We start from the raw sequence: 26,013 nt of genomic DNA on the forward strand, positions 1-26,013 counted from the left end.
CCAGTTTGTGAGTATCCTTTTTAAATTGTAGTGCCCAGAACAGGACACAATATTCCAGCTGGGGCGTGACCAGAGCATGATAGAGTGGAACTATTACTTCCCTTGATCTAAACACTATACTTCTATTGATGTAGCCTAAAATCGCATCGGTCTTGTTAGCTGCCGCATCATACTGTTGACTCATTTTCAATTTGTGGTCTACTTGGACTCCCAGATCCTTTTCACATGTAGTTTCACTCAGCCAGGTGTCAGCCATCCTATATCTGTGCATTTCATTTTTCTGCCCTAAGTGCACTACCTTACATTTCTCCATGATGAAATTCATTTTGTTAGCCTTTGCCCAACTTTCCAATCTATCAAGGTCATTTTGAATCTTGATCCTGTCCTCTGGGGTATTAGCTACTCCTCCTAGTTTGGTGTCATCTGCAAATTTGATAAGTATGCCCCCAATTCTGTCATCCAAGTCATTGATAAAGATGTTGAATAGCACTGGGCCCAGGACAGAGCCCTGTGGGACCCCACTGGTCATTTCTCTCCAGGATGAAAAAGAGCCATTGTTGAGTACCCTTTGGTTTCGGCCGGTCAACCAACAGGAACCTCAATGAATGTGGGAAAAGCGCAAATAACAAAAACACTACGTTTTTACCTGAGAGAACACCTCTCTAGGAACCTCTAGGTTCTCCATTACAACTCTGTGATCAACATCTGCCAGACGTTGACCATAGAATTGCTCTGGAGGTCTTACAATTGCCTAGTGGAGTGTTCTCTCTAGAAATCTCTAGGTCCTTCAGTGCAACTTTTGGTTAAAGCTGACCATAGAGTTGCACTGGAGGACCTAAATCCCAAGAGAGAACATATTAATAAAAACCATGAATAGCCAAATCCACAAAAGTCAAAGTCACAAATGTGGAGAGAAGAGTGTATTTGCATATACATAGATAACAAAATATCTTGGTGATGGGATTCAAGTCTAAGCACAAAATTAAGTTATGATTCATATAAACCTTATACCTATAGCCTGGTCAGTTTTAGACATATTTTTATACTCTGATATCAGCAGGAGTGACTTCTTAAGCCAGTGTGGTGTAGCCAGTGGTTTGAGCATTGTACTATGACTCTGGAGAACAAGGTTCAAATCCCCACTTGGCCATGGAAACTCACCTTGGGCAAGGCATACTCTCTTAGCCTCAGAGGCAAGAAACCGTTTAGACAAATCTTGCCAAGAAAACATGGTGACAGACTTACTGTAGGGTCATCACAATAACTTGAAAGTAAACAACAACTGTGCATACAAAGCCATTGCCTTTGTTCTTCCTGTACCTCTTGGCATCCCTCTGATGACATGTTGCATGGGGGAAGATGGGGAGGGAAGGGAAAACTACTCACCTTACCATTCACCATAACTCCAACAGGACCTGAAATCCAAGTATATTTATGACTTCGCTAAATGCAGAGGCAGGAACAATTGCTACAAGGTGTGTCACCCAGGAACATAATATTCTGCCATTTACTAGGATTTGGGGCATCCTTGGTGTTTAGTCTTCTACCTTTGAAACAGCAGATACCATCAAACAGAAAGTCCTTAAAATATACCATTCAGATTACGTGACCTCTCCTAACATGTTCTGAAGGCCAGCTCTTGACTCACACCAGTATCTATTTGTTCTTGTGGAGAAGAAAAGATTGGAATGAGTTCATTCTGGCAATCAAAATGATTCCTTTTTGCTGAACAAATATTTGCAGACTTTTTAGAATGGATGCCACTTTCAAAGCTGGAATAAAAAGCCACGAGATACCCAGCCAGCTGAGGGGAGAGGGGTCTTATCATCAGGAGGCACTGTTATAATAGAAGCATCAGGTTTGTTCAAGGAAAATTTACTTGTAACATGGAATACATAATAATGCTTTTCAAAGTCCAGTTAGAGAGAAAATATCCAAAAGTTTTAGCAAAACAGCAAAAAGAATACCACATTCTCATTGACACACTTCTGCTTCATTTCTCTGTTCTAATAACACCTACATTTGCACAGCTATTCAGAATCGGCTCAAAATACAAGAAGAGCCTTATATCAGGTGAAATTCTTTCTTCGTCTTCTTTAGTATATTTTTCTTCAGTCCTGTGAACCACGTTAAACTTTTTGGACTGTTTCTCCCAGATTTCCCCAGGCTGAGGCCCTCTGAGAGTCACAGTCCAAAAATTAAGTTCTCTAAGCTCTGTGAAATAATACAGATGAAATAGCTGAAGATACTTTTGAGATTACATGGCATTTATAACATATAACATTTATAACATATATGTCACATGCAAATTATAAACATGGCCAATGGTTGAACGGTATGATATTTTTATCTAGTTTTGGGAAGTGCTAAATCAGAATGAAGAAATGGCAGGGTGGGGTGGATAGTTGATTTTATCCAGAACTTGGATAAACTTACATAGACACACAAACTGAAGGGACCACATCACTCTGGTTCTGAGGTCCCTCCAATGGCTGCCTATTGGTTTCCAGGCCCAGTACAAGGTGTTGGTTATTACCTTTAAAGCCCTAAATGGCTTGGGTCCAAGCTATCTCAGAGACTGCCTCTTCCCATACAATCCTTCCCGCTCTCTCCGGTCCTCTGGGAGGAACTTGTGGCAGCCTCAAAAATCGAGGTTTGCGGCGACCTCCCGGAGGGCTTTTTCTGCTGTCGCCCCCAGGCTCTGGAACGACCTGCCGGACTAGATCCGTCAATTAACATCTTTGGACAGCTTCAAAAAGGCTGTCAAGACGGATCTCTTCAGGCAGGCCTTCCCTGACTAAAATATCCGGATCTCAGGATCTCCCCCCTCCTCAGTAATGTCTCCAATGCCCCCTTTTCTTTTCTTTAGAACTGAAGTTGCAGTGGTTTATCGGTTGGTATTATTTTGTTTAATGTATTGTTGTTTTAACTAGTTATTGTGGTTTTAATTTAGATATGCAGTTTAATAACTTTTTAAGGGGGGAGGGAAATATATTGTTTTTATGCTGTATGTTATTTTAATGTTGTAAACCGCCCGGATTGGTTCGCCACAGGGTGGTATATAAATGAAATTTATTATTATTATTAACTGAACTACAACTTCCACAATCTCCCAGACAGTGGCCATGCTGGCTGGAGAACTCTGGGAACAGTAGTCCAAAAATATATATATATACATTTTAAAGCTCTGATTCTTTGCCTTCCTACTAACTGCAGTGAAGATTTTTTTTACTTGCTACAATAAAGTTAATAGAGATGGAAGGAAGGAAAGTACCCACACTGAGGAACACTCATGTATATTACAGGTGAAAATCAGCTATCCTGGGATACCTTTCTTCCCAGCATGAGTACAGTATTTATCTGTGGAGGGAAGCTTACCACGAAAGAAAGCTTCATAACAACTGCTTCAATCGCTCATCAAGTGAAGTCTAAAAAACGGTGAACTATAATTACATACCCTCTAGTTGTCCTGATTTGGCAAGAACAGTCCTGATTTATCTGCTGCTGTCCCACTTTTTCAGCTGCTTTTAAAAAGTGTCCCACTTTCTCTTTCCTCTTTCACCATTTCTCAACTTACTTCAATTTCAGCAAAATTAATTTAAGGTGCAAAAGTAGTATGAAGGCAATTAACACAAGAGGAGAGGAGAGGAGAGGAGAGGAGAGGAGAGGAGGAGTAGACTTGTTATCTTCCTAGTAAGCTCAGGCAAAAGCAAACTGCTCCTGCTGCTTGGCCTAGCTTCACTGTTGTTCTTCATCAATAACTTTTTAAATAATGTTTATCAATAACATCTTGACCACACTCTGATATTTTTTGGCCACATGTGTCCCAGTTTTCATTTGTGAAATGTTGGAAGCTATACAATCAGTCTTTACATGTGACAGTCCTGGTCAAATCTTTCTGCCAATCTTGGCACTTTTGAGCTTCAAGTCCATAGGCAATGCATGGCTGAGATTTATTTATTTTCCCCCTCCCTTTCCAAGTCCAGAGCAATCTAAATACTCTGCTCTAGCTGCTTTTTATATCTGTTTTATTCTTTGCTCCAGTGCAAGAAGCTCTCGTTCCATCTCATAGGGAAGGTCAGCATTTACTTGCTCTTCAAAGTATTTCTTGATCTCTTCTACCTCCTTTTCCCAGAAGTCTTTGGAAACATCACACAGTTCTTGCATGTTGATGCCTTCCAAGCCTTTCAAGTTCAAGCCCGTGTCACTCGGGACATAGCCAATGGCAGTGAGCTGAGTACAGTCCTCTCCTTGGATTCGGTTGAACATCCATTCCAGCACACGAGAATTCTCACCATATCCCGGCCACAGGAATTTTCCTTGCTTATCTTTCCGGAACCAATTGACATGGAAGATCTTTGGCAGTTTTGCACCAGGCCGATGGGCCATGCTGAGCCAGTGGGCGAGATACTGGCCAAAGTTGTAACCAAAGAAGGGTCTCATGGCAAAAGGGTCATGCATGATTACCTTACCTGTATGAAAGACATGAAAATGGTATGAGAGACTAACCCACATTCAGAGAAACATCATTTCTACAATCAACTGATACACATCTCTGTGTTTTGAACAGTATCACAGAAGTCATAGAATCATAGGGAAACCAAAACAACCCCTTGATCAGCTCAAGAAATCCAGCTAGATCATCCCCAGTAGGTAGCTCTCTGGACTTTTTTTTTTTTTTTTTTTTTTTTTTTTTTTTTTTTTTGGAGATATCCAGACAAAGAGACCTCCACACACACACAGCTTTCTAGGTAATTGGTAGAACTGTGAAAAAGTTCATTCTAAAGTTCACTTGAAAACTACTCTCTTGTAACTTCAAACCATTAGAGCTACCCTTTGGAGCAACAGAGCACAGGCCTGTCCCCTTCTCTCTGTGACAGCCCTTGAGATATTTAAACAGTGTAGTCATGTCACCTCTCAGTCTATTTTCCACTTGGCTGAACTTGCCCAAGTCCCTCAAGCTTTCCTCATACTGGAAATCCAATATCCAGTATCCCAACTTTCCTTGTATTGGAAACCCAACAAACAAACAAACAAACAAACAAACAGGCTGTGTTCTCTATACCTCTTATCCTTATTTCTCTTCGCTGAACTCACTCCAACTTAACTATATCCTTCCTAAAATGAGGTGCCCAAAACTAAACATAGGCCTGTTACAGACAGCCAAAATAAAGCTGCTTCGAGTCACAGTGGAGGTATGGTGTTTCAATGATGCATGCGTCCTAAGAGTCCAGAAGTCACACCAAAGCCACGCTCCAGTCTTTAGGGCTAGAGTGTGGCTTTGGTGCAACTTCTGGACTCTTAGGATACATGCATCATTGAAACACCATATCTCCACTGTGACTCGAAGCAGCTTTATTTTGGCTGTCTGTAACAGGCCATAGTATCCAGATGAAGCCTGTCTAGCACAGAATATAATGGATCTATCACTTATCTTGACTTGGAAACCATGGTTCTATTAATGCAAGATAAAATATTATTTGTGTTCTTTGCTGTAGTATCACACTTCTGGATCATGTACCACAATAGTTCCCAGGTCCTTTTCACATGTACTGCTTTTAAGTCAAGTATTCCCCATCCATATCTGTGCATTTTTTGTGCGACCTAAATGCAGACTTTTCCCAGAAGTGTCAAGTCAAAAGTAATAAATTATTTTCTTTCCCACCAGCAAGGGTTTACACTACCTGCCATCCCATTCTTACACTACACAGTTCAGACCACTACCTAAATATATTTATAATAAGAAAGAGAGGGAAAAGAAACTGTTAACAGTTCCATGTGAAAGTTTATAGGTTCTGCTGTTTAAATGGAAAGGCATACTTTTATTTGGACTTACTTTTATGCTCAGCGGCAGCTGTTGCTTCTGATCTCATTGTCGCACCTATGAATACTCCATGCTGCCAGTTGAAGGCTTCATAGACCAGAGGAACACCTGGAGAGAAGGAAGGAGGCACAACATTTAATGGTCAGTGGTCCTACGCACATAACAGAGCTTATTTCATAAACATCACTACAGCAGCAGCCCTGCCACCAACATTTATAGTTTGTAAATTAGAAAATTACAGCATTTCCTTCCTTGTTACTGTGTATTTAGTTTACTAAAATATATCTGTTGTTGTGTGCCTTCTAATTTATGGTGACACTATAATGGGATTTTCTTGGCAGGTTTCTTCAGAGGGTGTTTTCCATTGTCTTCTGAAGCTGAGAGAATGTGACTTGCCAAAGGTCTCCTACTGGGTTTTCATGGCCGAGCTGGGATTTTTCCAGAGCCATAATCCAATGCTCAAACCATCTGCCTACAGGTCAAACAAGAATCAATAAAACAATTCCAGACTGAAACAATAAAATGGTTTAAATAACATGAAAACTTACTAAACATGACAACAGTTTAAAACAATCCAAAAGGCCACATTAAAAACCATTTAGTATTTTGAAATTCCAAGAACTCAAGGAAGATTGAGGAAACTCTATTAAGATAAGAGAACAAAAACATGATTTCATTTGTAATTCTATTATGGAATGATTTTATTATATAAAACTTATAAAGACTATTAAAAAAATAAAAACCATTTAGTGAATCAAGTGGTTTGAGCATTTGACTACGACTGTGGAGACCAGGGTTTGATGCCCTGCTTGGCCATGAAACCCACTGAGTGACCTTGGGCAAGTCACTTGCTCTCAGCCTCAGGGTTAGGCAGTGGCAAAACTCCTCTGAACAAATCATGGCAAGAAAATCCCACAACAGGGTCATCTTAGGGTCGCCATAAGTAAGAAATTACTTGAAGGCACACAACATAAACAATAATGCGCACATTTAAAGCACAAGGTTTATAAAATCACTAAAGGTTTTTAATTTTAATAAATAATAAATAATAAATGGTTTATTTATATACCGCCCTTCCAAAGATCAGGGCGGTTCACAACAATAAGAAATTACATAAAGGTTTCCATATACAAGGTTAAAATACAAACTACATAAAAAACAACAATAAATGCCCCCGGTTAGATACCCATTGCCTGTGCGGTCATATGGCGGGGGGGGCTTATAAGGACTAATCGGGGAATGCGATGCCAAACAGGTGGGTCTTCAGCTCCCGCTTGAATTGGGCCAGGGAGGTGACTGAGCGGAGCTCTATGGGCAGCGTGTTCCAAAGGGCCGGGGCGGCGATGGAGAAAGACCTCCTGGAAGTGGAGGATAACCTCGCCCCGGGAACCCTAAGGAGTTGCTGCCCAGATGTTCTGAGGGTGCGAGGCGGAATGTATGGGGAGAGGCGGTCCTTCAGGTAACCTGGGCCCAAGCCATTTAGGACTTTATAGGTCATTACCAGCACCTTGTATTGCGCCCGGAAGCAAATGGGCAGCCAATGGAGGTCCTTTAGAGCCGGTGTTATATGGCTGGCCCTGGATATGCCAGTGACCAGCCTGGCAGCCATGTTCTGCACCAGTTGAAGCTTCCGGGTTAGGTACAAGGGCTGTCCCATGTAGAGCCCATTGCAGAAATCCAATCTCGAGGTTACCAGGGCATGTACCACAGTTTCAAGGTCCCTCTGGGTCAGGTATGGGCGCAGCTGGCGAAGAAGCCGAAGCTGATAACAGGTGCTCTTGACCGTCGCATTCACCTGAGCAGTCAGGTGAAGGGACGAGTCAAGAAGCACCCCCAGACTGCGCACGGAGTCCTTCACAGGGAGCGTGACCCCGTTCAGGACAGGTGGAACCACCGCCATTCCTGGACCAGGGGAACCTATCACGAGTACCTCCGTTTTCTCTGGATTTAGCTTTAGTCGGTTTTCCCTCATCCAGCCCATTACTTAAAAAGGGCATGGCTTAACTTGGAACCAGAAAGATAGCAATGCTGGTCCAAGGGGAGGGAATTCCATAGTTGTGATGCAACAGAGGAGAGGACCATCTCCTATGTCCTACCACAGCATATTGCCCCCATGGTTGAAAAACAGAGAAGAGCATTTTCTTCAGACTTCAGTTCCAAGAAAGGTATATATAGTGGGAAGCATGCCTTCAAGTATTTAGAGGGTTTTAAATATCATCACCAGTACCTTGAATTTTTCTCTGGCTTTTCTTTGCAAGCGAAGATTTAGGAAGGACTCATGCCACGCTTTCTACAAGCGCGGTGATGACCTTGAATTTAATCCAGTAACAAAGCAGCGGCCAATACAGATGTTATCTATATAGTATGCCTGTCATCTGTCTTGTTTCTTTATTTTGAACTAGCTGGAGCTTATAAGTCTTCTCCAAGGGCAGCCCCATATAGAGCCCATTGCAGTATTCTAATCAGAACATTACCTGTGTGTGGACTAATGTGGCTAGGTTATCCCTGTGTAGGAAATGCTGTAGGTGGTGCACCAGTAAAAGCTTTATCTCTGAAGGTTTATCTAATCTTATCAGGCCATGTAAACACCTCAATAAGGAGGCTACCATCCCTGCCTTAAGGAGTCCTGGAAGAAGATTTACATTAGCAACAGCCTCTCTCTCTAAAGCTACTGATGAGCAGTAGGAAAGTGGGAGAAAGAATCTATATCTAGAAGGTTCTGTGGAGTGCTCACTGGTGGCCTTTGGAAGCAGTGTGTGTGCACACAATTTCATGCGTTGCAACAGGGGAAGAGCATGTGTCCTTCTATGTAGTAGAAAATGGCAGCCGTATGGTTCATTTCAGCTGCATGTTGCCAACATCTAATACAACTGGCTTACCTCCTGACTAGCTCATTATTGCAACAATCATGGATTTGCTTTCCCCCACCTTCTTAAACAACTTTTTTTTAAAAAAAAATATTTTTGAAGATTGACTTCTAAAAAAGACAACAAACAAGTGCAACACAATAAGAGCCAACATAGTGTAGTGGCTGAGTGTTGGACTATGACTCTGGAGACCAGAGTTTGATTCCCAGCTTGGTCATGAAACCCATTAGGTGACCTTGGGCAAGTCACACTCTCTCAGCCTCAGGGGAAGGCAATGGCAAACCTCCTCTGAACAAATCTTGTGAAGAAAACCCTATGATAGGTTTGCCTTAGAGGTCACCATAAACCAGAAATGACTTGATGGCACATAACAACAACAAAGTGTTCATAACAGTAATGAAATACAATGCAACCTTAATGAAGGTTGTATTTGAAGCTCTCTAGATGTTGTTGGACTACAACTTCCATTATCCCTCACAATGAACTATGATGGCTAGGGCTGATGAGGGTTGCAGTTCGCTCCAATATATGGAAGCCCAAATGTGCTACATCTCTGAGACAGAGCATGCTTTATACCTAAATATTTTTTTTCAAATCTTGTAGAAAGAAGGCAAGAGGGGAGGAGTGAGAATCTGTATCATATTCATAGCTAAGCAAGTGCAGAACTATGTGAGATAGATGGGAAAGCAAGGGAGGGAAAGACACCATCACTTGTAGCTAGGTACAAGTCTCTAATGCCCCCTTAGGTTTCAATTTAATTTATAATGTTATGTGTCCATATGATACAGTGAAATTCAAGGCAGAAATAGGCTACATGTAGCCCTGGGCATACATGCAACCCAGAAAGCTGGTTTACAGTCTTTGGTCCCTCCAGTGCAATTCCCTACATGTTTACATTACAGAATAGTGCAGTGGTTTGCTTGCTAGGTAGATCTCTCTGGAAATTCTTACCTTCAGGTCTCCGTCCTCCAAATATGATCCCCTCAATTGGTACTCCTTCAGGAGCCTCCCAGGCAGGATCAATAATTGGGCACTGGCTGGCAGGAGTGCAGAATCGGGAATTTGGGTGTGCACAAGGTTCCTCTGGACAAATACAGCATTAAATACAGATTTTACCATTGCCTCATTGAACTAAAAGACCAGGTTTCCCCCACAATTATTCGTACCATTCTTGACAGTCCATTCTTTGTTTTTCCATGACATGAGTGTCACTCCTGGTTCAAGCTGTTTATCAATGCCTTCCCAATAGACATCTCCATCACTGGTTACCCCTACATTGGTGAAGATGGTGTTCTTCTGAATCGTCTTCATAGCATTGGGGTTGGTTTTCAGTGATGTACCAGGAGCAACTCCAAAAAAGCCATTCTCTGGATTGATTGCTCTCAAATTACCTATGTGGATTGTAAAAATGTCAGGAGCTTCAGATACCATGTTATGCAAACACACACACACACAGTTACCATTCAGTGATTGCTGGTGTGTTCCATGACAGCAAGATGGTGAACTTGTTCTGAATTTCAGTCCAAGTTCTAAAGGAGTTATTCAAGGTGACCAACCCTGGGTGCTGCTACACTTCAGAATTAATGCAGTCTGACACCACTTTAACTGTCATGGCTCCATCCTAGGGAATCTTGGGATTTGTAGTTTGTTGTGGCAGCAACCTCTCTGATAGATAAGGCTAAATATCTCACCAGAATACAAATCCTAGAATCCCATAGCATTCAGCCATGGCAGTTCTGCTGTGAAGATCCATCCCTAGTCTCCCAAACAGGTTCAGCACCTTGGGATTCACATTTAAAATTGGATTCAAACCCTGTGTAGCTTCACCATCCCTATATCCAGTTCTGGGAGCCCCCCACCCCCCCCCCCGGTTTGTTTCAGGCTCCTCATTCTGTACACTCATACAGCATCCAAGTAGACCCACACAGCAACCCTCCATGCTACAAAGAGCTATACCTGATGGATTCAGTTCATGCAAAGTCTGGGACAATATCATTTTAATTCATTTTTGAAGAATTTACCAAAATTGACAAATTGCTATAAAAGAAAGAAAGTACCTAAGGTTTAAACTATTTTAATATGGGGGGAAAACTGACAGATTTTCACATCTCTCTTCCCCAATATCAGTTTTTCTGTAATGCCAAAATTATACACCCATTTAAGGTTATTTAATTATCACTCAGGAGCTTTTCCTTGCTCCCGTTAATGCACATTACATACATTCACAAGATGTGCTACTCCCACTTTAAATGTCACCACACTTCCTCCAGGGAGAGCAGGCGATGTTCCCACACCTTAAGTATGACTAAGATTTGGATGCAATCTCATAGGTATCCCAGCCCCGTTGTCATTTCCTTTCCTGCTGAGAAACATTCACAAAAGTGGGAGAAAGTCTTATGTGATACCTTGACAGTTTCTTTTTTCTAAAATGAAAGTATAACTCTGTTAGAGTATTTACATGCCTTTGAGATGGGAAGGGGATCAATTATTCCCTTTCCTCCATCTTGATGCAGCAGTGGAAATGGTGGCAGGGAAAAAGGTGGATGGGTAATGTTTTTTACAGCCATGAAACTGATAAGGTTTTCTCCTGGTCATGTTAGGTCCTGTGGAGTCTGGTGAAAAGAAATTTCTGAAACTGACATGACTTTCCACTCATACACAGTTCAGTATGATGGATTTTAAAAGGCTAAAAAATAAGCCATTCCCAAATATGTACAGTTTTGCAGGGAATTTTTTCAGTAGAATTATGAATTAACATACACTTCAGGCAAAGCATTTCTTCACACCAAACACTAAAAAAATGCAAAGCAATTAAATACAAGTTTAAATGCATCTTTGCAGTACAGACCTAGTTGTAAGCGCTGCTTGGCTATCAATGGATGTAAATCTGATATAAGCAATATTCACTTAAAATCGTATTACTGTCCGACAGACATGAAGAAAAAAATGGAAAAGGGAATAACTTTAAACTAAAGGAATTTATGTCTCATATATAAAATCTGCTTTGAGGAACAGCAGTAGGGACAGACCTCAGGGACAGAGCAGGGGACCCAGAGAGCTCCACCAAAGGGAACAGCTGCTGCTAAGCCTTGGAGGAGGGATGTGGGCCTGACAAGATGTCTCGGGAAGGGTGCTTGTCAAGCCTACTGACCATTATCCCTTTCTTTTGGTTCAGGTAGGAACCAATGATACTGCAAGGCACAACCTTCAGAATATCATAAGGGATTATGAGGCTTTGGGTAGGAAGTTGAAAGAGATGGATGCACAGGTTGTCATCTCATCTCTTCTCCAAGGTGAAGGGCATGGTCCAGGAAGGGAGAAGAAAATAGCGGATGTAAATAACTGGCTCTGTAGATGGTGCCACCAAGAACAGTTTGGATTCTTGGACCATGGGCTGCAGTTCCATGAGGATGGACTTCTGGCAAGGGATGGGTTGCATCTCACACCAGTTGGCAAAACATTTTTGCCAATAGTCTCAAGAATTTGATCAGGAGGGCTTTAAACTGAGTTATGTGGGGGAGGGAAACAATATTCTGGAAGGGAAAAGGGCTGGAGAAAATAGTCAAACTGTCATAGAGGGAATAAGACAAACAGTGCAAAGACCCAAAAGTGGGAGGCAAAAAAAAAAAAAAAACCCTGCTCAGGCAGCAAGTAAAGGGGACCCATGGTCTGTGATGTCTCTATACTAATGCACAGAGCATGGGAAATAAGCAAGATGAACTCCTAGCACAACAAAGCAAATATGATATAATAGGCCTCACTGAAACCTGGTGGGATGAGTCTCATGATTGGAATGTAGAAATAGAGGGGTATAACCTTTATAAGAGAAATAGGCCAAACAGGAAAGGAGGAGGAATAGCATTATATGTCAGGAAATTTTACACTAGTGAAGAGATCCAGGACATAAAAACTGGAAGCCAGGTGGAGAGCATCTGGATAAAAATTAAAGGGGAGGGAAACAACAGGGATGTTATTGTGGGAGTCTACTATAGACCCCCAAGTCAGACTGAGGAATTGGATGATGTCTTTCTAGAACAGATGACCACACATTCAGAAAGGAGAGATGTAGTAGTGATGGGTGACTTCAACTATCCTAATATTTACTGGAAGGCAAACTCAGCCAAAGCCTCAAGGTCTAGCAAATTCCTCACTTGCCTTGGAGACAACTTCATTGTCCAAAAGGTGGAAGAGGCAACAAGGGGATCAGCTATTTTGGATCTGATCCTAACCAACAGGGATGACATAGTTAAAGGGGTGCAAGTGGTGGGATCCTTAGGTGGAAGTGACCATGTTCTCCTGGAGTTTGTTATACAATGGAAAGGAGAAGCCAGGCATAGTCAGACACGCATTCTAGACTTCAGGAGAGCCAATTTTAGTAAACTTAAAGAAATACTGGGTGTGATCCCATGGTCAGCAATACTAAAAGAGAAGGGAGTTCAAGATGGATGGGAGTTTCTTAAATTGGAGATACTGAAGGCACAATTTCAAACAATTCCAATGAGGAAGAAAAATAGGAGATGTCTCAAGAAACCAGGATGGATGACTAAAGAACTTTCAACTGAGCTAAGTTCTAAATGGGACATGTATAAGAAATGGAAACATGGGGAAATCACCAAAGAGGAATTCAAAGAAATAGCGAGCCTGTGTAGGGGTAAAGTCAGAAAAGCCAAAGCACAGAATGAACTTAGGCTTGCTAGAGAGGTTAAGAACAACAAAAAAGATTTTTTTGGATATGTCCACAGCAAAAGCAAGAAGAAGGAAATGGTAGGTCCACTGTGTGCAGAAGATGGCAAAATGCTAACAGGGGATAGAGAAAAGACAGAATTACTCAACACCTTTTTGCTACAGTCTTCTCAGAAAAGGCAAAGGGTGCTCAACCTCAGGAAAATGGAGCAGAGGACAGAAAAGAGGAATTTCAATATAGAATAAGTAAAAAGATAGTACAGGAATACCTGTTTAATCTAAACGAATATAAGTCGCCAGGACCAGATGAACTACATCCAAGGGTATTAAAAGAACTGGCAAATGTAATATCAGAGCCATCGGCAATAATCTTTGAAACTCCTGGAGAACAGAAGTCCCAGCAGACTGGAGGAGGGCAAACGTTTCCCCATCTTCAAAAAGGGGGGAAATGATCCAAACAATTATCGTCCAGTTAGTCTGTCATCTATACCAGGAAAGATTCTAGAGCAGATCATTAAAAAGAGATTCTGTGAACATCTAGAAAGCAATGCCATAATCACAAAAAGTCAACACAGGTTTCAGAGAAAGAAGTCATGCCAGACAAATCTGATCTCTTTTTTTGATAAAATTACCAGCTTGTTAGATGAAGGGAATGCTGTGGATATAGTATACCTTGATTTCAGTAAGGCCTTTGACAAAGTTCCCCATGATATTCTTGCAAACAAGCTTGTAAAATGTGGGCTAGACAAGGCAACCATTACATTGATTTATAATTGGTTGACCGGCCAAACCTAAAGGGTGCTCAACAATGGCTCCTTTTCATTCTGGAGAGAAGTGACCAGTGGGGTGCCACAGGGCTCTGTCCTGGGGCCAGTGGTATTGAACATCTTTATCAATGACTTGGAGGACAAAATTGGGGCCATACTTATCAAATTTGCAGATGACGCCAAATTAGGAGGAATAGCTAATACTCCAGAGGACAGGATCAAGATTCAAAATGACCTGAACAGACTAGAAAACTGGGCCAAAGCTAACAAAATGAAATTCAACACAGAGAAATGTAAGGTACTGCACTTAGGGCGGAAAAATGAAATGCACAGATATAGGATGGGGGACACCTGGCTGAATGAAACTACATGTGAAAGGGATCTAGGAGTCCAAGTAGACCATAAGTTGAACATGAGTCAACAGTGCAATGCGGCAGCTAACAAGGCCAATGCAATTTTAGGCTGCATCAATAGAAGTATAGTGTCTAGATCAGGGGTCGACAACCCCCAGCCCGCGGGCCGGATCCAGCCCGGCAAGGCCTTTGGATTGTCCCCAGCCCGGTCCTGCCGAAGATTGCCACCCCCGCTTCCGCGCTGCTCTGTGGGGCAGGACGGGAAAGGTCGCGCGAAACTTTGCCACCATTTTTGAAGAAAAATTGGCAACGGGCCTGTAGGAGGCCTGCTGCGGTCGCCGGAGCCCAGGGGCTGCAGCGGGCCTGTAGGAGACCGCCGCCACCGGCCTCCTCCCTCCTTCTTGGCTTCTGTGGAGGCCGCAGCCTCCGCAGAGGCCGAGAAAGAGCCTGCGGGGCTGCCGCCGCTGGCCTCCTCTCTCCTTCTCTGCCTCTGTGGAGGCTGCAGCCTCCACAGAGGCCGAGAAGGAGCCCGCGGAGGCGGCCTGCCGCTCCGGGGCTCCGTCGCGGCCCATGCAGCCCCAGGCCTCCCTCCGGAGAGAGAGGCCTGGGGCTGCAAGGGCCGTGAAGGAGCCCAGGAGGCAGCCTGCCCAAGCCCTAGGAGCCCTTTCGGCCGAAGGGAAGAGCCGAAGGGAAGGGCCTGGGACGGGTGCCCAAGCCCTCCCCTTCGGCCGAAAGGGCCCCTTGGAGCCCATTCGATGGAAGGAAAGGACCAAGGAGGAGAGGGCAGGTACACGCCTCCTCCTCCTCCCCATGGGGCTTTGGCAGACCTGAGGTGTCCTCCGGAGGACACCTCAGGCCTGGCAAAGCCCCGAGGAAAGGAGCAGGGGCCGCCGGCCTCGTTCTCCTCCTCCTCCCCACGGGGCTTTGGCAGACCTGAGGTGTCCTTCGGAGGACACCTCAGGCCTGGCAAAGCCCCGAGGAAAGGAGCAGGGGCCGCGCAACTATTGCTCCTGCCCCTCACGGGCTCTTACTGGTCCCCAGCTGTCTCTGAGGGGCATCTGGGGGCCAAGGAAGGGCAGGAGGAGCAGGCACACGCCTGTCACCCCCTCTCCCAATCCGCCCTCACTTCTAGCTGTGTCTCAGACAACTGGAGGTCGGGAAAGGGAGCAGAGAAAGCCCCGCCCCAGAGGCCGGAGGCTCTGCCGGCGGCATGTGGCTCCGCCCCTGGAGGGTGGAAGATCCACCCCCGGCACGCAGCCCCCCAGTATTTTGACTTTGCCCCCCCCCCCAGTTGTCTGAGGGACAGCAACCCGGCCCCCGGGTCAAAAAGGTTGCCTGCCCCTGGTCTAGATCAAGGGAAGTAATAGTGCCACTCTATTCTGCCTTCGTCAGGCCCCACCTGGAATACTGTGTCCAGTTCTGGGCACCACAATTAAAAAAGGACATTGAGAAACTGGAGCGTGTCCAAAGGAGGGCGACCAAAATGGTGAAAGGTCTGGAAACCATGCCTTATGAAGAACGACTTAGGGAGCTGGGGATGTTTGGCCTGGAGAAGAGAAGGTTAAGAGGTGATATGATAGCCCTGTTTAAATCTTTGAAAGGATGTCATATTGATGAGGGAGCAAGCTTGTTTTCTGCTGCTCCAGAGACTAGGACCGGGAGCAATGGATGCAAGCTCCAGGAAAAGAGATTCCACCTCAACATTAGGAGGAATTTCCTGACAGTAAGGGCTGTTCGACAGTGGAACACACTCCCTCGGAGTGTAGTGGAGTCTCCTTCCTTAGAGGTCTTTAAACAGAGGCTAGATGGCCATCTGTTGGGGATGCTTTGATTTAGATTTCCTGCATGGCAGGGGGTTGGACTGGATGGCCCTTGCGGTTTCTTCTAACTCTATGATTCTATGATTCTATGAGTCTGAGAACAAGAAAAATATTTTCTACCATCTGATAATTTCCTGAAAACCATACCCTCCAAGATTTGACAGATGAAAACTGGGACACATGTAGCCAAACAATACTGAAGTGCGGTTAAGATGGTAAAAGTTACTAAAGAGTAGACAGAAGAGACTGCAACAGTTCGTTCTTGCCTGAATATAAGGGAAGGGCAAGATTCTGTCCCTCCTCTCTTCTCCTCTCTCCCCAGTGAGTTAACCGAGTGCAAATGACTTTTTTAATTTTAAACTCATTTTGCAGCATTTGAAGTAAACTGAGAAAGAAGAGGGAAATGGGAGGAAGAACTGAGACATCTTAAAAACAGCTTAAAAAGTGGGATGACAGAGGATTAATTGGGAATGTCTCTGTTTAATTCGACATTCTGGGTTCATGGAAAACAATGGGTCCCCCAGACTTTAGTCACACAAACATTTTCAGTTTCTTTTTGATCCAGAGAAATTATCCTGAATTATCTTTGCTACCATGTCAGCGATGCAACATATGATTCTTCCAGCATGTTTTCAGATTTTACTCAATGCATTTAGTTTGGTTTGGGCCATTTTACAAGGTTATACTTGCTATTGCATGATATGGAAACCCTTTTTAAAAATTATAAGTAGAGTCCAATATGGTGAAATCAAAAATTGACTTTAACAGCGAGAAACAGAGGAACCAGGAAATTATACCCAAACCTTTGGTACAGAGCATCATTAGGGGAAGCAGGGGGTGCAGATGCCACTGAGTGACACATCGGAAGAAAAGGATGCCTTCTGGATCTGGTGGCTCTGCTGGAGAGGTGGGAAAGTGAGACTGTTCCCTTTCCCACCCACCAGCAGTTCTACCAGATCCAGAAAAAACTGTTGAGGAGAGGCTGCTTTGGTTTTCTATAAAATTTTGACTGGATCCCACAACCATTTCAATTTCCATATGAATGCTATAAAATGTAATCGGTACCTTGGTCATCAAATTTCATCCAAGCAATATCATCCCCAACGCATTCAATTTTCCATCCTGGCAGAGTTGGATTCATCATGGCCAAGTTGGTTTTTCCACATGCACTAGGGAAAGCTGCAGCAAAGTATTTCTTTTCACCCTCTCGGTTTGTGATGCCTAAGATCTGTTTTTAAAAAAAGCACAAACACCATAAGCATATCACGCAATATGTAATAACAACATTAAGGAATTTGAAGTATTGCCTGCTAACCAATTACCCTTGATCGTTGACCTTTTTCAAACAGAAGAGTGAACCCATTATTTAATTTTCTTTTTATACAAAGTAGCATGGAAGAAATACAAGTTTAGATTTTAGAATATAAAATTGTATATGAAATGTTAATATCTTCAGATAATGAATTTCTTAACTAAAATGTATGCTCTGGTTTAATTATACTTTATTGATAATTTATTTATTATCTTTTCCTCCTGTCCTTTCTGAAATTACATTGCTCTAGGCAGTCTACATTTACATGTATGATTAGGCTGAGACAGAAAGACTGAGATTCATGACTCAATGAGGTTTTGAATCAGGATCCTCTCAGCCAGTCAAATATTCTGGACACTGCCAAGGAGCTTTCAAAAATTTAAATATATTACTTTCAAACATTTAAATATACAGTTAGAGAAGCCCTAGCCTAGTCCCAGTGGGAGCACAACAACTTTATATACTGCCAAATGTCCCAATAGGATTCACTAAATCCATTTCCCCCTCTTGCCCTTCCCACCACATTTTTTGCGCTGGTACACGGTGAACTGGAAAAACCAGAGCAGTTCAAATCTTCTGTGTTATGAACACTGCACTTAACCGGGGATACAGTGGTGCCTTGGGGATTATGGATCTGTACAGAGCTAAAAAATCCCATTATTTCAGAAGTTCTTACAAATCAGCTTCACCAGTACAGTTGCACTCATAAAACAACTGGAGGGTGTGAGGCTCAATGAGAGAGGCTTGCCAAAGGTTCCCAGGTGGGCAATACCTCACATGGCTGAGCTGTGATTTTTCATCTGGGAATAGCCAAATTCAGTGCCTTAGGCTCCCGCTTGCAATATTATACTAAAAGAGCATCCTCCTTTCCAATTTTGATTTGTAGAAATTTTCAAAGGGATAACTGTTTTAGGATATAATGGAAAGGGAAGGGTGAAAGAACCAGGCATCGCTTTTGAAATTATAGTGCTTATCATACTAATTAGTTGTTTCAGGCTGTTCTGCTTGAAAAGAGCTTCTCCCATCCTCAGAAAGGTAGCGGAAAGGTAATGCACTCTTTTGCATCATTACTGTGTTTACACTTCAGTGGCATTAGTTCTTGTGTTTGCTTTCTTGCACGGCAATACCATTTACATCATCCTGTTTGCTCTGCTCTATCTATTCTGCTCCAGCAGTGAGGGGGTTTTATATATAAAAAAACCAAACAGACAGGAAGGCATAACTGCACAAGTGCACAATAATATAGCTATGCTATTCTGGACCCCGATTTCCCCCCTAAATTGGGAAGCTGAACACACAGCACACCACTGCCAGCATTTTTTTCTAAGCTTTTTCTATACCCCCATCACAAACCAACACTTGTCCAGTTCTGCTTTTGTATATTATTCTTCAATTTTTTTGTATATTTACTCTTTAAATTATCCATGAACCCCTCTAGACATTATTCCTCAATAGCATCACAGCAGAATTGTGCTATTTCACCACTCCCTTTATATTAAAATAAATAAAAACTACACAATTTAATATGCCATATATACGCCTATATAAGTCAACATATTTTGTCCAAAAAACTGAGCCAAAAAACCTGGGTCAATTTATACATAGGTCAATACAATAATACTCTCTTCCCCAGTCTGGCTGTCTCCCAAAGGGACAGCTGGGCAGTGGAGGAGGAGGGAAGGCAAGCCCTCATCCCCCCCAAGCCTCGTCCAGGCTGCCCCATGGGAGACACCCAGGGTGCGGAGGAGGAGGGAAGACAAGCACTTGCCTCTGAAGCCCCAAGCTGCAGAGGGGGAAGAAGGACAGGCCCTCACCCCTCAAGCTTCCTCTCCATCCCAGCTGTCTCCAGAGGGAACATCTGGGCTGTGAAGGAGGAGGAAGGGTACTGACACCCTGAGTTTTACCCTCGACATATCCACGAGTCATATCAAAATCCCTAAATTTATCCCCAAAACCTTCTTTCAACTTATACATGAGGTCAACATAGTAGAGCATATACAGTAGGTTTAATATAAGTTTAAAATAATGTCTTTAACAAGTACTCCAGAGAATGGAGGACAGTATACAGCTGTTCTTTTGGGGGACTCTTGGGAGCCCTGGTGTCCTCCCAACCAAACCATCAGAAGTAGTCTGAGGTTCACCTGCAGGTGAACCTTGAGGAATCCCCCAAGGGATGACCAATGAAACCATATTCACACCACTATGCCTACTATGCTCCCAGTATCACAGTGAAGCAGAACAAGACATTTGCATCAAAGTGGTTACTTAAAGTTGTTTAGTACTCATTAATGGATTATTTCAAGTCGGAAAAGAATCAGTTTTCAAATGATGCAACAGCAGTATAGCACCAAGAAATCCACAGTGTAATGCAATGAAGTCCAAGCAAAGACGGAACTAATGCAGTATAGTTGTAGTATATAAACTCCTTATTAATTTATATTAGTATGAGCTTTTATGAGTATCTAAAGTGCATCTGAAGAAGTTGATTATTATCTGCAAAAGCTGATGCAAAAATAAAACACTTTCAAAGGTGCTGTTTGGTTTCTTCACACACACACTACTCTATTTTATGATTCCTAAATGTAACAGTGCTTCCACTATTGATTGTTTTCCCCCCAGATCCTCTTGTCCTTATTAGCAGTTGCATATATTGCCTTGTTTCCAACCAGTTGTAAGCCTCTTACCGCTAACATAAACCTTTTCTGATGCTGTAATTTTTTAAGAATAATTTTCATTATTTTTAACACAGTCTAACTTACAATGCAAACAAAGATTTTACAAAATGGAGTGGTGGGGAGAAGGAAAAGAGAAGTAAAAATGAAAAAAAAGAGAGAGAAGAGGGAGGATGGAGAGAGAGAAGGGACATACAACTAATACATAGTAGGGTTCTGACCTCCCAAGCCTCACTGTAATGAAAATTAAAATCAAAGAGAGAAAAATATTACTCTACCTTTACAGATCCAAGTAAATTATTGTGCTAAAATTACTAATAACCAGATTCACAGATTATTACATAGTTAGTTTTTTTATTGCTCAAAAAGTCTATAAAGAGTTTCCAATTTTCAAAAAGTTTTCAGTTTCTTATCCTTTAGAACCCACATTATCTTCAACATTTGGGCTAACTCAGCAACCTTAACAAGCCATTCTTTCATCATCAGTGCTTCTCTCCAAGTTTGAGCAAAAATATTCCTGCTGCTGTCATATACTGAAGAAGTAATTCCTGTTATTTTTATTTCTTCCACTTGTTTGCCTTATGCTTGTAAAATTATAAACCATCCCATTCCTATTTACAATTTCTTAAAATTAGAATAAAAGCAGCAGCAATAGCAATTGCTGTAATTTTTAATGTTTATGGGCAGGACCCAAAGAAATGTGCAGATATTTCAAAGACCCAGATATTTCAAAGACTCAACCTTATTAACTAAGGTTGAAATCATACAAACAGTTATATGTAAGTATACCCCATTGAACACAGGGGTACTTACTATTCAACATACAGTGTGGGAGAAAAGGATTCAAATGGTGTTCAGAATATGGATGATATTCAATATTTCAAAGGTGGGGAGAAGAATTAAAAGAATTAACATACACATAAATCCCCAAATTATTCAGGTGCATTAAAACTGGATTACAACCTAGCTATATATACTTGCATTCACAAAGTGGAGGCTGAGTATCTGGGTACTTCACAAAGTAATAAAATATACTGTATATACTCATGTATAAGTCTAAAAATTTAGGTTAAAAATTTGACCCCCAAAACCTGAGTCAACTTATACATGTAAATGTAAATGTAAATACTGTACTTTTACTCATATGTATGTGTATGTACATATGCATATATGTATATGTAACTATCCCCTGGTAAACGAAAAAAGTTTAATCTGCCCTGGAAGCACTGACCCTCTTCTACACTTTCATCCATCCAGCCTTTACTATAAGCACAAATAGTTATGCCTGTAGGTTTTTTGGTATTGTTTTCCTTTGCTTTGTCCTTTACATCCTTCATTACATGGCCCTCAACTTATCCTTGGGTCATATCAAAATCCATAATTTTGGCCCCAAAATCTGCCCTCAACTTATACATGAGGTTGACTTATAGTCAAGTATATATGGTAAATGAGATCTACAAATCAGCATCTACAAGATCAAACTAACAACTTCTCTTGTTTAGATACTCTCAGAACCATACTATTTAGCATTTTTAGTTGTCAGGAGTAGTCAAACATGGTAGCATTTTTCTACCACTGGAAAATATACTATTTTTAACTATAACTCCCTTAATTCCCCTGCCAGCATGACTTTAAGGACTGTAGCTATTGTTTGTTGTTGTTAACTGCCCTTGAGTCTGCAACCCTGTGGATGAGACATCTCCAAGACTTTCTGGCCGCCACTGCTTTGCTTAGATCCTATAGATTCAAGCCCATGGCCTCCCTGATTGAGTCCATTCATCTGGTGTGCAGTCTTCCACTCTTTCTACTGCCTTCTAACTTCCCTAGCATTATCGTCATTTCTAGTGAGCCATGCCTTCTCATGATGTGGCCAAAGTACGACAGCCTCCGTTTGGTCATCTTGGCTTTCAGGGAGAGTTCCAGATTAATCTGTTAAAGGACCCACTTGTTTCTCTACTTGGCCATCCATGATAACCTCAGCGCTCTTTGCCAGCACCACATCTCAAATAAGTGGATTTTCTTTCAGTCAGCTTTCTTCACTGTCCAGCTCTCACATGGTGATGGGGAATATAATAGCTTGGATGATTCTGACTTTAGTGCTTAGTTGTATATCTTTACAATTTAGGATATTAGCTGATTCTTTTATGGCTGTCCTTCACATTCCTACTCTTCTTCTTACTTCTTGACTGCAGTCTCCATTTTGATCAATGTTTGGTCCAAGGTATGGGAAATCTTTTAACTATTTCGATTTCCTCCTTATCTAAGTTAAATTTATTAATATCTTCCATGGTTATTATTTTTGTTTTATGTTCAACAGTAAGCCTGCCTTTGCACTTTCTTCCTTGACCTTCTTTAGTAACTGATGTTTGTGATGTTTTCCACAAGTAGTGTGGTGTCATCTGCATATCTTAGATTGGTGATGTTGCTTCCTGCTATCTTTACTCCACCATCTTCTGAGTCTAATCATGCTCTTCCTATATTTTTTTGCATACATGTTGAACAAATAGGGTGATAGAATGCAGCCTTGCCTAACCTTTTTGCCAATTGGGAACCATTCTATTTCTCCATGTTCTGTTCTAACTGTAGCCTCTTGCCCTAAGTACAGATTTCTCATCAGGTAGTGAGTGGCACTCCCATGTCTTTGAGTGCCATACATTACTTTTCATGACCTATGCAGTCAAAGGTTTTGCCACTCTTTGTATGTACATTTTTTGTGTCATTGATACAAATGCAGGAGTAACCTTGTCCAAAAATCTTGGCACTCTTGAGTTATGCAAAGCTGCAAATGTGAAACAGAAACTAGAAGAAATAGAATGATTGTTGGCTGAACTTCAGCCAAAACCCTGATCATCAGAGTTTACACTATGTCATTTTGATTTGCAAACACATATAGGGAACTTTGATGGTGTGAAGAGGGCACTGAAGCCAGGAACTCGAAGGCAGGAAAGGGTAAAGCATCTTCACTAGTTTTTCTATTTCATGTTGTCCATCTTCAAAGCTTTTCTTTATGGGGTCATGGGGAAAGTAAAGTATTTGCTATACTCATTTCTGTGTGCAGATCTTGCTTGGCTCTAAGGTGAAGTGCTTTAAAACATTTCATAGCACTTGCCAATTAAATGTTTTTTAAAAAATGTAGTGTGAGCACCCCCTAGCTGCTGAATTGACAGGGTCTTAAATAATGTATTTATTAAAATATTTCCTACCAGCATGTGTTCAGCAAGCCAGCCCTCTTCCTTGGCAATCCTACTGGCAATCCTGAGAGCAAAGCACTTTTTTCCAAGCAGGGAATTTCCTCCATAACCACTTCCAAAAGAAATGATTTCTCTGTGATCGGGGATGTGAGCAATCAGAGTCAAATCTGGGTTACATGGCCAGTTATTTACCTGAGCCCCTAAAAATACAAAGGACAGTTTGTTACATCTTGTTACTAGTTACCTAGAGAAAAATGTAACTTTTCTATTTTATCATGCATCATTTCTAAACTGGAATATATGTTTACCCCCCTCTCCCTGCTTTAGTGCAATAACTAAAGCAGAGTTGCAATACTTGTTTTCTGTCACTAGGTGTCCCTGCAATGCTCTTTGCACAGCTAGTACTTGACCACTACAGTAGTGGCCAACTGCCTTCAAAAATGGCCAATACATCATTTACAGCTGGCCCTCCACGTTTGCAGTTTTGACTTTTGCGGATTTCATTATTAATGGATTTGATTAATATGTTCTCTCTAAGAATCTCTAGGTCCTCCAGCATGGCTATTGTCAACTTCTGCCAAAAGTCACACTAGAGGACCTAGAGATTCCTAGAGAGAACACTTCTCTAGGCATTTGAAGGTCCTCCAGCACAATTTCATGGTCAACTTTTGGCAGATCTTGACCACAGAATTGCCCCAGTGGACCAGGAGATTCCTAGACAATAGTTCTTGCAGGTTAAAAAAAAACCCAACATTTTTTTTATTTGCGGTTTTTCCATCTTCACAGGGGTCCAGTGCCCCAAACCCCAGTGGCTGTGGAGGGTCCACTGTATTTTCTCCAACAGAGATGTAAGGAATCCATTTCTGTGGATCCAAAGCCATACAGTACTTAACTTGCACAACCAAACTAGGGCAAATGACAGGCCTGAAATGACACTGTTGGTGGCATTTTTAATGAGCAATCTCTGATCTACTACTGTTCAATGTCTTAATAAAATTAATACCTGAAAAATCTGAAAAATAAATCTGCCAGAATAGTGTGCTAGATCAATACAATAATAAGGATTGTACATCTTGGCTTGAAATATGCTTACTTTTTAAAGGTAAAGGACACCCAACGGAATGGAGGCATTTTACAAATTCACCATTGCCAAGAGCTTCTAGGACCGATGTTCCCATCCGTGTCATGATTCTCATGCTGGCCACCACATAAGGAGAATCCGTCAGTTGAATCCCAAACTTTGACAAAGGAGAACCAATTGGCCCCATGCTGAATGGAATGACATACATGGTGCGTCCTCCAAAAAGAAACAGAATAGAGATTTAGAAACAGCAACTATGGAAATGTATGGCCAAGATCATTCACTATGCTTATACAGTGTAAATTTACACACAGTGATTGCACGACACCATTCTGCTGAATTCTAATGTACAATCAACTGTGTCTGATCATTGTTCCCTTATGTAACAGGGAATTCACAGTGGCTGTTTCTGCAACCCTAGTGAAGAAAATACAGTTGGCCTTTCACATTTGCAGCTTTGACTTTTACAGATTTGATTATTCACAGATTTGAATAACATGCTCTCTCTAGGAATATCTAGGTCCTCCAGTGCAACTCTGTTGTCAACTTCTGCCAGAAGTCACACCTGAGGACCTAGAGATTCCTGGAGAGAACACTTCTCTAGGCACTTGTAGATCCTCCAGCACAAGTTTATGGTCAACGTCTGACAGATCTTGACCACAGAATTGTCCTGGAAGACCTCAGGATTCCTAGAGAGATGCTCTCCCAGGTAAAGATATTGGGTTTTTTAATTTGCAGTTTTCCCACTTTCACGGGGTCCTGTGTCCCTAACTCCAGCAAATGTGGAGGGTCCACTGTAGTACATCGCAACTGCATGGCTGGAATCCTGGAATCCAGCTAGAGTAAACCTATTGAATCAATAGATGGATGGTGAGTTAACCCACAGGTAAATGCAACTGATTAAATGGCTTTACTCTAGTGAGATTAACAATAAAATTTAGACCAGAGTGGTCAAAGTGTGACTGCTGTGCCAAATGGAGCTCCAAGACCTGTTTTCATGGACTTCAGCACCCCTGAAGGTCAACTTTTGATTTTAGAAATTTGTTCTAAAATGTCTTAAAATGATCTCTGGGTAGTGTGGAGGGCAATTCTACCACTACCAGTCCTAGCCTTCTACAGCTGCTCAACTCTGAAATGGTTACACATGTGAAATTCCACTTACACAAGCATGAACTAAATATATGCATTGCACAATGGCCAAGTAAAGTACAACCACTTGTAGAAGGGACCTTACATATGTGTATGGCACCAGCAGGATTCCAGCCGGTGTCAGCTCCTTATTCCACACATTTTTAAACATTCTCTCCAGACTCTTTTCTTTTCCTTTTTCCTTTTTGGTTTGTTAGAAGTATTTTATAAAATAGAAGCTGAATACTAATACATTTAAAGTTGATTGGCAGCTGTCAAAAGCAGGTATATAGCAGCACGTTTGTAAATTCCAAT

The 26,013-nt window shown here is 41.9% G+C and overlaps 1 protein-coding gene across 4 annotated transcripts in view; it reads right to left on the reverse strand.

Annotated features, from left to right (window-relative positions):
* Positions 1 to 1,874: 1,874 nt before the first annotated feature.
* Positions 1,875 to 26,013, reverse strand: part of LOC149315617 (phosphoenolpyruvate carboxykinase, cytosolic [GTP]) — a 31,642-nt gene continuing 7,503 nt past the window's right edge. For 3 of the 4 annotated variants that reach the window (XM_089513753.1, XM_089513754.1, XM_089513752.1), the window contains 7 exons: positions 24,583 to 24,786; positions 23,502 to 23,689; positions 17,380 to 17,542; positions 9,858 to 10,082; positions 9,643 to 9,774; positions 5,837 to 5,932; positions 1,875 to 4,472 (listed from right to left, as the gene is read on the reverse strand). In XM_089513753.1, the coding sequence (XP_089369879.1) occupies positions 4,018 to 4,472; positions 5,837 to 5,932; positions 9,643 to 9,774; positions 9,858 to 10,082; positions 17,380 to 17,542; positions 23,502 to 23,689; positions 24,583 to 24,786 (1,463 nt within the window). In that variant the 3' untranslated portion in view covers positions 1,875 to 4,017. The remainder of the gene's footprint in view (positions 4,473 to 5,836; positions 5,933 to 9,642; positions 9,775 to 9,857; positions 10,083 to 17,379; positions 17,543 to 23,501; positions 23,690 to 24,582; positions 24,787 to 26,013) is intronic. The other variant, XM_089513755.1, reaches the window with a different exon arrangement.

This window comes from Sceloporus occidentalis, unplaced genomic scaffold, assembly GCF_023333645.1.
Source record: "Sceloporus occidentalis isolate IW3139 unplaced genomic scaffold, rSceOcc1.0.p SCAF_3, whole genome shotgun sequence".
In the NCBI taxonomy this organism is placed as follows: Eukaryota; Metazoa; Chordata; class Lepidosauria; order Squamata; family Phrynosomatidae; genus Sceloporus; species Sceloporus occidentalis.